The sequence below is a fragment of the Ciconia boyciana genome, chromosome 6 (genome assembly GCF_034638445.1).
Source record: "Ciconia boyciana chromosome 6, ASM3463844v1, whole genome shotgun sequence".
Lineage (NCBI taxonomy): Eukaryota > Metazoa > Chordata > Aves > Ciconiiformes > Ciconiidae > Ciconia > Ciconia boyciana.
In genome coordinates this window covers 45,772,383-45,785,146 of record NC_132939.1, presented here as the reverse complement: position 1 = coordinate 45,785,146, position 12,764 = coordinate 45,772,383, and the positions used below count along the sequence as shown (strand labels likewise).

General features: G+C 47.7%; 1 protein-coding gene and 1 long non-coding RNA gene across 4 annotated transcripts in view; one reads left to right on the top strand and one right to left on the bottom strand.

The window, feature by feature from the left end:
* Nucleotides 1-435: 435 nt before the first annotated feature.
* Nucleotides 436-12,764, bottom strand: part of LOC140653479 (uncharacterized) — a 23,671-nt gene continuing 11,342 nt past the window's right edge. For 2 of the 3 annotated variants that reach the window (XR_012043124.1, XR_012043126.1), the window contains exons 3-5: nt 2,904-12,731; nt 2,561-2,764; nt 436-2,241 (exon numbers count right to left, since the gene is read on the bottom strand). This is a non-coding gene — a long non-coding RNA (uncharacterized lncRNA). The remainder of the gene's footprint in view (nt 2,242-2,560; nt 2,765-2,903; nt 12,732-12,764) is intronic. The other variant, XR_012043125.1, reaches the window with a different exon arrangement.
* Nucleotides 3,543-12,764, top strand: part of TMED10 (transmembrane p24 trafficking protein 10) — a 15,798-nt gene continuing 6,576 nt past the window's right edge. Inside the window, exons 1-3 of the mRNA XM_072865591.1 lie at nt 3,543-3,764; nt 7,904-8,024; nt 12,515-12,588. Coding sequence (XP_072721692.1) covers nt 3,543-3,764; nt 7,904-8,024; nt 12,515-12,588 — 417 coding nt within the window. The remainder of the gene's footprint in view (nt 3,765-7,903; nt 8,025-12,514; nt 12,589-12,764) is intronic.

The window sequence follows — 12,764 nt, the reverse complement described above, 5'->3', positions numbered from 1 at the left end:
GCCAGCACACAGTACCTGGGGCCTCTGGGACAGATTAGAGGGGAGGCAGAGCAGCGCGATGCTGTTTTACGGCTGTTTAGCCACTGATTTATTTTTAGTTGATTGAATAACGTCCCTATCTGGATTGTGATCACGATGGTGACAGTGATGGTTATATCCCAGCAATGAGTTCAAATATAGCCCCTTAAAAGAAGAGGCCTTGCACTTTCCAGAAGAAGTGGATGAATAATTTTGCATGGTTAGTGAAAACAGCGATTAGCATCGTAAAGCATATGTAGTTTTTATAGAAGTTTCTCAGTAGCTTGTAGTGGATTGCCAGGTGCAAGGCAGAATGCAAAAGGATTAGCACACAAAAGTAAGTCTAGAATAGTTTTTAAGAAAATTGTTTCAACTTTTTATTGTCTAAAAGAAGAAAATGCAGAAATGCCACAGCAGCTGACGCAGAAACAGTAAAAAAAAGTCTAATTACATCATTCACACACATTCATACACATTGTTTCATGGAGACAGCAAATTAGTGTTGTTTTCTGCCATTTACTGTAGATAAAAGATACATTTTGGTATGGCAAAAATTAACTACTGCCAACACTCTGTGAACTTCTTTGCCAGCTGGGAAAAAATTAGAAATTTGGTGGGAAAGGGCATATTTTTCTCAGTGGCCATCGCTGCCTCAAACTAGAGAGATGCCCAAAGGTGTCCAGTGCTCCTTTGTTAACACAGGGCTGAAAGCTGAATAATTCATTGCTCTCTTCATTATTTTCAAGACAGCAATGAAACTGCATTAGGGATATTTGGAAATATAAAAAGTCTAGCTGACCAAAATGGTTTAAATGTTGGCTATGTATCGTGATTGGCAGATGCCAAGGTAATATGTACTTTGGGGATACACCCATCTGTCCACAGGTTGGTGGCAGTGAACGAGTACCTGCTTCCCAGGTAATTGCCCTGTTCCCACAAGGCGTTACATAGCAGATTAGGCTGAAATAGGTCATCGCTTCATCTCGATAGTTGTGTAACAAGTTACCAGTCTCTCCTCCTCTGTTAAGTGTTTCAGAATTACAGGAAGCATTTCATTTTGCCAGCCTTCACTATGTGGAAGCGTTAAGGCATGTCCCTGCAAGACTGTTATTTCTAAACCTGCAGCTGAAGGGATCTTAAAATGCTTTCCCTCTGCTAGAATTTACTTTGCACACTCAAGGAAGGTTGCCCCATTGCATGTTTAAGTGCTTTAAAAAGTGAAAAGCTGGGGATTGTGAAGAGACTGGCAGCAGCTCAGTACTACTCTCTTTCACCACACACTAAAGCACTAAAGCGTTTCTGATGGGGTTTTATAATTAGATCTGAACTTGCCTGCGCGGCAGTTTCTAGCATAACACATCCACATGAGAGAAGGCTACAACAGAAATTGGGGGATAAATTTGTCAGTCATAAATGTACTAAAAATGTACTGTGACAAAACAGCCACAATAGGAAGGGATTGTAGTCAGTTATATATTTGCTCTTCAATGGTTGACTTCACACTTTGATTTTAGAAAATGAGGCTACCTTAACATGAATGAGCCCCTTTCTCTGATATTTGCCCCAGAAAATAAGGCATTATTGAATGTTTTAAATGTGCTAGAAGGCTGGGTACATATCATTGCTATGAGGAATGTTCTGCACGGAGAGATTTGTCGTGCTGTGCGTGTTTCATCAGGAATTTTGTGGTACAACATTACAACATTTCATATCTTCAGATTCTAGGAATCTAGGTTTCTTAAAGCTTGTGAAATAGTATCTATTTCTGCCTTAAGTGCTGCAATGGAAATAATGTTTTCATTGTGCAAATATACTTTGACATATTGCAGAAAGAGCTACATATTTATTTTGTTAAGGTTAAGCTTCCAAATAATTTAATTGTTCAAGTAAAGAAAGGTTTGTGAACCGATTAGAAAAATAAAGATGTATTGAAATGTGCAACAAGTGACCATAAATCCAATTTCAAACAATAAACTGGAGCTTAAAGTGAAGTAACGGACTTAATATTTGAGCACAGTCGACCTTCACTTGAAAGATACATGCTCTGCTAAGGAAGATTGTGTTTCCCCAAAATGCCATTTAAATGAAGGGCAAAGGTCTAGTGTTGGGAGTTTTTTTGGTGAGGGTTCTCTTTATTTCCGTCCAAGCAAGGAGGTCACTCCATCACTGTACAGTTGGGCTTAGTTTCTGTTCCTTCGTGTGCCAGGCTTCACCGTATTGTCTCTGTAAATACGAGCACAAGGATGTGAAGGCACAAAGCTGTTCTTTGAACTGCTCTGGCCATAGCATGGCCTGTCTTGATCTCCACATGAACATCCAGGCATTAAGTTTGCTGGTTTAAGCCTCTCAAGATTGAAGTTTGTACCGATTCCTGATTCCTGCTTGTCATTAAAGACATGTTTTGCCAATGAGAGAGGACCGGGGATGTTTGAGAAATAAAAGTGAAACAATGGTGTAATTTTTTTTTTTTAACTCAAGCTAATAGAAATAAAGGAGCTTTTTTACTTTCTAGCAATGTTATTGTGCATTTCTTTCTCCCTACCTTTCCTTATGTCTCAACACACCCAAGCAAGTTGCTTCTCCCACTCGTGCACATTCTCGCCAGCAGTGCCGCTCCCTGCGGTCCCTGGGCAGGGCCAGCACCGCAGGCCGGGGGAGGCAGCTGAGAAGGGAGGGAAGCCGGTGGTGTGGTGCCAGGGGAAGCAGTGGTTCAAGGCTGGTTGGTGGGTTATTTAATGCTACTTTCCTAACGAGGAAAATAAAGCAAGAGGAAAAAAAGAAAGAGTAGATCTGAGCATATGCTGGAAAGGAAGAGAAAAACATAATCCTCCGAGTACCTTTGAAAATCATCATAATTGTATTTGCTGTCAAAACCACTTGCGTACCTCTGCTGCTATCGTATGCGCAGGATGCTGATCCAAAGAAGTGAGACATCCGATAAAACTAAATTGTCTTGGCTGAAGAAGACAGGAGGGAAAATACTCAGAAGTTTGAAAAAATAATAACTCAACAGCAAGTGCATCCCCCAGAGAAGGGCCTGGGAGGCACCCCGCGCTGCGGAAGGCTCCAGGGCATTCAGACTGCTTGTCTGTCCTCAGTACGCTCCTCCGCACTGGAGCACGGTTCGAGTTTTTTTAATTTTTCATTTCTTTAATGGATGAAATCATTATCAATCATTAGCATTCCGACTAATTAATTCACTCCGTTGATCGTTTATTTAAGGCCTAAATAGCCCACCCGAAGGGACAAGCTTCGGTCCCTAAGTCCAGCACATCTGCACCTCGAGGAGGAGGCGGCCGGGAGGACACCGAGCCCCCATTCCGCGTGGGACCCGGGGGGCGACGCCCCCACGCGCGCGGCAGCACGACCCACGGCAACACAACCCACGGCAGCGCCCCGCGCCGCCGGGCGCCTCGCGCAGCCCCGCCCCGGCCCCGGCCCCGCCCCTGCCGTGACGCAGGCGGCGGCGTTGGTCACGTGTGGCGGAGGCGGAGGCCCGGCCCGCCGCACCCGGAGCCGCCGCCATGCCGCTGCCGCTGCCCGGCCGCCCCCGCCTCGGGCAGGCCCCGCTCCTGGCGCTGCTGCTGCTGCTGGTGGTGGGCCCGGCGCGGCCCATCTCCTTCCAGCTGCCGGGCAAGGCGCGGAAGTGCCTGCGGGAGGAGATCCACCGCGACACGCTGGTCACGGGCGAGTACGAGATCACCGCCCCGCCGGGCTCCTCCACCGGACCCTCCGCCAACCTCAAGGTGCGGCCGCGGCGGCGGCGCCCGGGCAGGCGGAGGGGGGGCAGTGGGGGTAGGCCGGGGCGGGCGGCGTGGCCCCGCCCCCCGACCGCGCGGGGGCGGGGCGCGGGGATGGGTGACGTTTTCCACGCGTGACACCAGCCCGCGCGTGGGCTCCCGCCTGTGGCGCGCCGGGGGAGGGATGGGGCAGCACTCGCCTTGTGCCAGGGGCCGCCGGCTCGCCCAGGGCCTTTGCCATCTGGGTATTGGGTGGCACGGGGGCGGGGCAGGATTTTGGCTTGAGCCAAATACAAGCTTTTTCCCCTCGAAGATCTCGTCGCAGCGGCCCGTCCCGCCGGCCGCCGTACGATCCGCACGCCGAAGGCCTCCGAAGGCAGCGGCGGGATGGGCCGCTGCGGTAAGGCCGGCCTAGGGCCGCCGGCACCGTGTGAGGGCGGAAGAGTTCCGGTGACGTGGCTTTCCGAGGGCTCCCTCCCCGCGCACGGCCCGGCCCGGCCCGGCCCGGCCCGGCGGGATGGAGCAGCAGGCCGCAGGGAGAGGGCGAGGGCGAGGTGGGGGCTTAGAAACCAGGTTTTGGTGCACAACATGGCTGTTCCCATCTTACTGTGTCATGCCTCGCGCGGAGTCTGAGGCGGCAGGTGTTTGCTATGGGGAGAAAAGGATCCTGAAGGGTCTTTAGGGAGTATAGGGGAAGGGTCAGCAGAATATACGTAACACACCTATGTGACAAGCAGCTGTTGAAACTTCAACAGTTTCACTTTAATTCTGCCCACAACCGGCCTTCCCCAGGCTTTCTTCAAATTTCCCACCTAGCTGAGTAAGGTCCGTTGCTACGTAGTCAGTTCCTCACAGCTTTCTGCCTGTTTTGTATTTCTGTCTCAGCTCCCAAAGGCTTCAAAAGTAAGCATGCAAACAGGCAGAGACAGGGTGCTCTGCTCAGGAGTCTCTGAACTCAGTGTTACTGAGTGAGTATTTGAGATCTCCTGAAATCAAGTTGCCCTTCCAGCATCTGCCTACAGACGCCCAAAGGCCTTGGTTTGTTGGCAGCTGTGCTTGGTTATGGCTAGACAAGGCTGTTCCTGGAGTCTTGCTTTTTTAAAAATCTTGTTCTGCTGTTCTTACATCATTTGTAAGAGGAAACTTGCCTGTGTATAGGCAGAGCCAAGCAGCTTTAATGCTTTAAAATGTTGCTGTAGTATTTGCCTGGTAAGGTGCATGTATTTCAGATCGAGTGCCTGTTCCCATCTGTCTCTTACTGCTTGGTGGTCAAGCCTACTGGTTCCGTGGTTGCCCACTCTTAGGTCAGCTGACCCCACAGTCTCTTCCAAAACTCACTTTTATGACAGAGGACTTGTCTAGGGAGGTGGGGAAGCAATTAATCCCACGCTTTAGTCTTAGTCTGGCTTTGCTGCTGAAGCTGGTGTCCAGGTAGGACTGCTCATGGAAGTTCTAATTTTTTCTAACTGCAAAATAAAAATTAAAAAAAAAAAAAGTCCTGTACGTTTGAAAAGCTACAAAGGAGAAATCATAATTTATGCAATTCTTGCTTTCCTTCTTACTGTTCAGGTATGCTGTGGCCTCCCACCATGCTGGGCCTATTGTGAGTGCTGTAACCCCTCTGCTAGGTGCATACTTTCTCTTTGTGCCTTTGTGGGAAGGGTTAGTTCAGGACATCATGTCTGCAGGTGGTCTCTCTCCTTCTGGACTGGTGGTCTGCTTCAGTCCCCTGGATCGGGCCACCGAATGTAGGAGGTTGGTAGTTAATCCTGGCCAGACTCAGTTCGGTTCCTGCCGGTGAGCTAAGTTTTCTGTGTGTGATACCCCAGTGCTAACAGTGGCACCCTCTGTTTTGGAGGAATCCGCAGGCTCTGCCAGCTGGCTGCCAAGGGGCGGCGTTGGGGCGGCTGAGGTCTCGCTTGGGCCCGGCCACGTGCCTGTGCCCCATTGTCGAGGCTGGCGGTTTGGGGAACCGTCAGGCTGTTTGTCAAGGGCGAACAATGCCCTGTCTGTAGGGCATTGCGTTACCGTAAATAACGTTAGAATAGCATGAAAAATCCCTTTCAGGTCAACTCCCCCACAAACGTTCTGGCTGGGCTATTAGCAGCTTCTCCCGCCCCCGCATGCCCGGCTGAATGGGCAGTGTATTTGGCTGATTTGGGTAATGCTATTCAGTTTTGATGAAAGCGGATAGCAGAGCTTTTACTGTCCAGAGTCCTGTTCATGAGCAGGCTATTGCTAGAGCTGCAAAGGGCAAAAATGGATCGAGCTGCGTAATATCCTCTAGCTAAAGATTAGCTCCGGTGTCTACAAAGCCCTAAGGGAATAGTGCTCAAAATAATAGGGACATTTGAGAGCTTTCTTTACTGTGTTCTTGTCACCACTTCTTGGGATGGAGAACCCGGTGTGCCAATTATATGATATCATCCTGATGAGGCTAGCGTCTTGGTTAATCAGGACTGCTCCATTGAATAGTGTGCACCATATGGTGGCCAAAACACATGCTTTTACACCATGTCTGCGTGGTCAGATGCAGACGGTCCAGCACTCCAGCAGGGCCTGCTGACTTGAGCTGGGTGCTTCCGATAGTCTGGTGGCCTCCAGACAGGAGGTGGCTTGTGGCAGGGGGATGGTGACGCAGCTGCCTGTGCCTGACTGCGCAGGCGTGCTTTCGTCTGCTTGCCGCTTGAATACAGGTAGAGCTCTGAGCAGGAACTGCAGCACAGGAAGAGAGCGGTGCTCCTCATTGTTCTCGGATGCTGACAAATACCATATGGTGCAGGGGAAGCTACAACAAATCCCATAACAGACAACTACGGGGTAATCTGTATGTAGAGGAAGCTTGTTCCTAAAGTCTCGCCTGCTGTGGTTTATACCCTGAGGCATGGGGATCTATATACTTTATTTTTCCTGCCTTATGCAGCAACTCTCATTATCCTTGTGAAGGTCCGCACCTGTTCCGAGTCCAGCAGGCTGCTGGCATCAGTGGTATCCTGTGGCAGGGAGTTAATTAGGTCTTCTAATAAGAAGAAAGAAGAGTGTTTCCTTAGAATAATTTTGGGTACATAGCCCTTTTGTATGGCCTTTGTACAGGGAAATGAGGCTGTTTTTCTGTTGTAAGATGGAGTAAAGGAGAATGTCTGACTTACCTTCTCCATACCACAAATTATTTTGTGTACTTCTGTCTTGCATACCTTTAAAATTATTCCCGAGCTTTTTAGTCTCTTCACCTCTAAGACTTTCAAAGACCCCTAGTAACTTTAGCACCCATGCTTTTTCAGACATACCTGTTGAAGGACAGAGTTCAGGGAAACTGGGAAGCATTCCAGTGGAACACACACTGTTGATTTTCACGCATTATTGTAACGGCTGCAGTTTTTTCACCCCTCTCCATGGTCAGAGTATTTCAACTGGACAGAGCCTTTAATTGAGCACAATGATTCTCAAGTCTGCGTCATGAAATGTGTGTCCTTTTTTTTTGCTCTTTGTTGAAGCATTTTTGTAGACCTTCTACAGTTTTTGCCTATTCTTAGTAATTTCGTAGACTTAGCGCAAAGCAGTCATTATTCTGTCTGTGTAGTCTGAATTGTCCTCTGAAGTGGCTGCTTTTACAGATCTTGGCACCCACACCTTGTATAACTCGGGGCCATGCTGATGGTTCACTTCTAGAGGAATAGATGGGCTCTTCTCCATTTCATCTTCTGGGGATTGAGTCTTTTTTGTCCCATAATGCTTCTCCGTATCTCTGTTGCTATGGGAATTTATGAATTTTACTTGCAAAAAGAAGGCAATAAATAACAGTTTGTCTCAGCTAGAGTTCCCAAATGTAGTCTCTGTTCAGAGGTTATAGGAGGAAGAGGAATTGGTGTGGTTTTGGGGTTGGTTGGTTGTTTTTTGGTGGGGTTCTTTTTTCTTTAATCTAAGAGTCAATAATTACCTTAGGGACACTCTGACTTTGTCAGCTCCTGGAGTGGGGATGAGGAAGAGAGGAATTGATATAGTTGTGACAAAGGAGGGAAACTGTTGAAAGGAGAATGCAGCAGCTCCAAAGGGGATGCTATGAGAACTCTTCCTGCGTAGCACAGGCAGTGTGAGCCCATGGCAGCGAAGCACGGTGTTCCTCACCCTCGTTGTCTCTTTTACAGATAACTGACTCAGCTGGGCACATCCTGTATGCCAAGGAGGATGCCACTAAGGGCAAGTTTGCCTTCACCACTGAAGACTATGATATGTTTGAGGCCTGTTTTGAGAGTAAGCTTCCTGTGGGTAAGTGAAGTGAAAGGTCTGTTGGCTGCTTCTAGCTTCTGAACAAGTTCATCTAGATGTGTGGATTAGGGGTATGGGTAAAGTGATCCTGAGTGTGGTCCACAGAACACTGTTGACTTTTAAAGTTGATCTTCAGGAGACTGTGGGCAGTCTCACTGCAGAATATCTGCTGTCGGTGTTGCATTTGAAGTTAAGTAATCCTCTGTGGCTGTCGTATAGAGCGCTTGGGTTTCCTCTGAAAGGGGAATCGTGTGTTCCTCTCGCAGAGGTCACCGCAGCTGCAATGAGTGGCAGTACTGAGGAGGAAACCACAGCTCTTTTGCCCTTTTCATGCTTCTCCCCATCTTGCAGTTGAGCCAGGACAGAGCAGGATGCCATCATTTCCAGGACCCTGTCTTTCTCCCCAGCCAACCATCTCTCCCCATTTGGTGGAACGTGGTCTCTCCACAATGTGTACTTGGCAGCAATCCTGTATTAGGTTAGCAACCATTTTCTGGGGTTGGGGGGTGTGTGTGTATAGAGAACGTGGCCTTGGTTTGCACCCGCAATTGTTCTCTAAGTGGTCAATAAAGGGAAGGGGAAATGAGCAGGACGTCAGCCTTGCATTTGTGCTGCAGGGATGGTTGCCTAACGAGTGCTGAGGCTTGTTTCCCGTGAGTGTGACGTGTGTGCTGCTTTGAGTGGCTGGGCTCAACTTCAGGACAAATGTGCTGAAAACAGCTAACACATGGGCTCCAGTCTCATTTGCGGTGGTGTGAGCGCGTGCAAGTTCGTAGGTGCTCACGTCTTTTCACGGTCGCTGTCAGAGTTCTGCTCCCTGGACCCAGTTCTTCTTGAGTCTTACCCTAAAAGATCCCAGAGCATTTCACAGAGCAGTCACTAGCAGCATTCCTCATACCTGTTGAAAGGCAGCCTCTGTTTTGCTGTTCTGCTCCACGTATAAGATGCAAATAGTTGGCAAGTTGAAGAGAACTTTCCAGAAAGAGAAGGCTATCTTCTTTGCTGGGACTGGGAGGGATCTGGCTTGTAACACCTCTTCTACAGTATTTTACAGATAAGACAGTGACCCCAAACGCTCAGGATTTTGCTTTTATTTCACTCCAAAGGTAGGGCTTCCAAATGCTCCTTAACGCATCGAGACAGGCAGGCAATAGTGACTCATACTGTCCAACACCTGGGTATTTGGGAAGTCTCCAGACAGTCCCACAAATCCTTTCATAGCTGCCATGTGATCACACACTGAAGTGCGAAAGGCTTCTTTCTTTAGTTGTGTCTAGACTCTTATTTCAGTGCTTGTGACCAAATGTTTCTTGCCTAGACTGAGCTCCTTATAGCTCTTTTGATTGTAGCAAATGTTTGTTCCCTGGCTCCTTTGTATCGTTGCAAGTTTGTTTTAAAGCTTTTAGTACTGATGAGGACAAAATATTTCTAAATGCATCTTCTACCTGATGACCAGTGGGGCGTTGAGGTGCCAAAATCTAGAGCTGTTCAATTGAGCAGCTGGATCCTCTTCTGGAGGCTGTCTCTTTAGAGGCTTCCAAGCTGTCAGTTTCTTTTTGGACCCAGATGCCCCAAATTCCTTGCTAAAGAGAGATGCTGCATGGTGAGTATCTCCAGATTTCCCATGCCTGTGCTGGAAATCAAGGAAGTATTCAAGTAAAGGAGGTGTCACTGTGAGGCTTGATCATCTGCAGGACTTGATTAAGGTTCTGTGGAAGAAGTAACCACGTCACAAGGAAGTGCCTTGTTTCCTCTATAAGGTCAGCATGGGACTGGGGGAACTGACCAAGTGCTGTTGTATCCCCATGTTTCTCTTTAAAAGTTTTTTTTTTTCCACAGTTTCATCAAGTGAGGGGTCAGGACTTGTAACGTGGCAGCCAGGGGGGATGTTGGTGGAGTACTGGAAGAGAAAAACTGTTGGCAGAGGAAGCCCAGAGCCGTTAGGACCTGAGGGGCCTAAGCAACTGGGATTTCTCAATCCTTAACCACAGAAATGAGGAAGAGGAAGTGAGAAGGAGATCCTATTTAGAAGGTCCACCTTATCACAGTGGAGGAGTTCTTAGGGTGCTTCTTGGAGCTGTAGGTGTTTGCATGACAGGCTTTTTTCCCTCTTCTGGGGTGGAAGGGTCTTGTCTTCCTGACCAGTGCTCTGTTCCCAGGCACACTTACTCTTGCCACCATATGCTCATCTCTGAGATGAACAGCCTGGCCTGCACTACATGCTCCCCTGTAGGGCTCTTCCTGTGTGCTAATCTTTACCTCTTTGCTCCTTCTGTAATCTTTTTCCCGAACTTTCTTAAGAGTGTTATGGCTCATTTTTTCTGGAATTCCTGTGGGAAAATTTTTTGACATACAGTTCAACCATCCTGGTTTTTTTGACTTTGCAAATTAGGAGCTCCCCTAATCTCCCAGGAAACAGTTCTGTGCTCATATGAGATGACTTCTTGAAGACCTCCTGGGGGATGTAGGTATCAGTTTAGTTCAAGATCTCTGAGACTTAACTGGTTTTCTCTTTGCTGATGATCAGTCTGCTCTGGTGAACCCTGGCTGCAGGAGGAGCAGGGAGTTACTGAGGATCTGATGAGTGTGAAGAGAGCTGCCTAGTGCCTTGGGCTCAGTAAACTTGTAGAAGAGCAGCTTGAGTTTTTCCAGATCAGTCCCTGACAATGTTAACCTCTTGCAGAATGTCTGCTTTCCATCCCTTTGCACCCAGCAGCTCTAAGGTTTCTGCTTGCTTACTGCCTCTTGGCAGCTCTCCCTTCCAGCCTGACAAATTAATCCTTCCAGTTCTGTTCTCCTGTTCACTGGCCTTTTCATCATTCTCATCTCTTCCTGGAAGCTCCAGCTCTCCACCCAAGTTGCTGTAATTTAAACAACATTAAAAAAACCTCTCACTGAACTGTGTGCTTTGAATTTTCTTCTGCAGCTACTGTTGGCTGTCCTACCTGCCAGTCTCCAGGCATGCTGGTATATGTATGGTGTAAGTGGTCAAAACTTGTGGTTGGAGAAAGGAGCACTGGGTGGCTGTATACAACCTGTCTGTTAAAGAACAGTGCTGGGATTTTAGTTTGTTTTTACAGTAACTGGTCTTTTTATAAGAAAACCAAAAAATTCCATCCTAATCCTAATTTATCCATTGGGCTCTTACATAGCTGGGTTTGAATTTTGAGCTCCTGTATCCCTCAGGAAATTTAAGAAACCATTTGTAGTTGATATGGACCATTGCGTCAGTAGGTTATTCCATGTTCTGCTAACAGTAGAAGGTGGAGGTGATTCTACTCTGGTGTTGAAGTGCTGTTCAGTGGGTAGAGAGAAAATTTGGGGATGTTGTATTGAACATCTGGAGTATCTTCCTAGCTCTGACTGGAGTAACCCAGTGTAACCTGGACATTGAATTTGTTTGTGGACTGAAGGAATGTCCACCTGGCAGCCTCCTAAGGCAAAGTGTGAGTATTGGACATGCTCCTGGATAAAGACTCTGAAATTCATAGTACAAGTGAATTCAGACCTTGTGTTTTGCTGGCAGCCAGCTGAGGACAACTGGTATGCCCCAACGTGCTGGGATTTGGGAATGTGTTATGTACAGACATTTCCTTGGTGGGTGGTGTGGTGGAATATGATACTCGGGTCAGCTGATGTGCTACATTCTTTAGGGTATCTTATATGCCTATGCTATATATATATTTTTTTTTCCTCTTGTGAATGTTCTCAGATGTGACAGTTTGTAGCAGTTAAAAGAAGCTATGAGCCATAGGTGTCCTTAGCTTGAGGGCTACAGCCTTAAAAGATACCTACTGTGCTGTTGACCGCAGCCTTATCCTACTTGCTGTTTGTGTGGCTCCGGCTGGCAGTTCTCTGAAGTGGTGTCTTCCCGGCTTCAGAAGCCTCTTGCCATCTTGGGGTTTGCATTAGCAGTGTAGGTCTTGGACATCTGAGCTGTTCTTTCCCTGAAAAGATACGTTGGTAAAGGGATTGCCTTCATTTCTGCAGATACTGCAGCATGCAAGGGTCAGTAGTCCCCATATGCTGTATTCCTCAATTAGAGCAGTTTACCTTCTGCTCTTTTGAATGTAAAATCATTCACAACCCCAGTAACCTTGACAAGTTGCCGGTGCGCTTCCTGCTAGGAGGAACGTGGGCTTCCCAGTTGAATATTTGTCCCTCTGGTAACTTGTCTTTTGCCAGGCTGTCTCATAGCAGCTGGTATTCATCTTCTAATCCTCTGCAGTTTTTACAGTGATTTGCATCCTACACACACTTAGCGCTTTTAGTTACAGCTTGTTCTCATTATCTTTGGGAGGCTCTCCTTCAGCCAGGATTTATTGTGAAGTCTCTGTATTTTTAGGCTGGACTGTGCTGCCTCCGCAGTTAGCTGCAGACATGGAGGGAGGGGAGGGTTGTTGTGAGTTCTTCCTCAGTGGTGGGGAGAGCTGGTGATTTCCTGGCAGGCTGAATGTTTTGCACAATGAATCCTTTCATTATGGTTCCAGGAACAGGGAGGATGCCGGACCAGCTTGTGATTCTGGATATGAAACATGGAGTTGAAGCAAAGAACTACGAGGAGGTATGTCCCCTGGCTGCCTGTGCTGCAGGCTCCCCTTTCCCAGCACTCATGTGATGCCATTTGTAGATCTGGGGCTCACGATGGGAAGCTCTTTTCCCAGCGGTGATGAAAGCCTGTATGCAACCTACAATTCCAGTGAAGCTCTGTGTGTTAGGGGAGGAAAAAAAAAGAAAAAC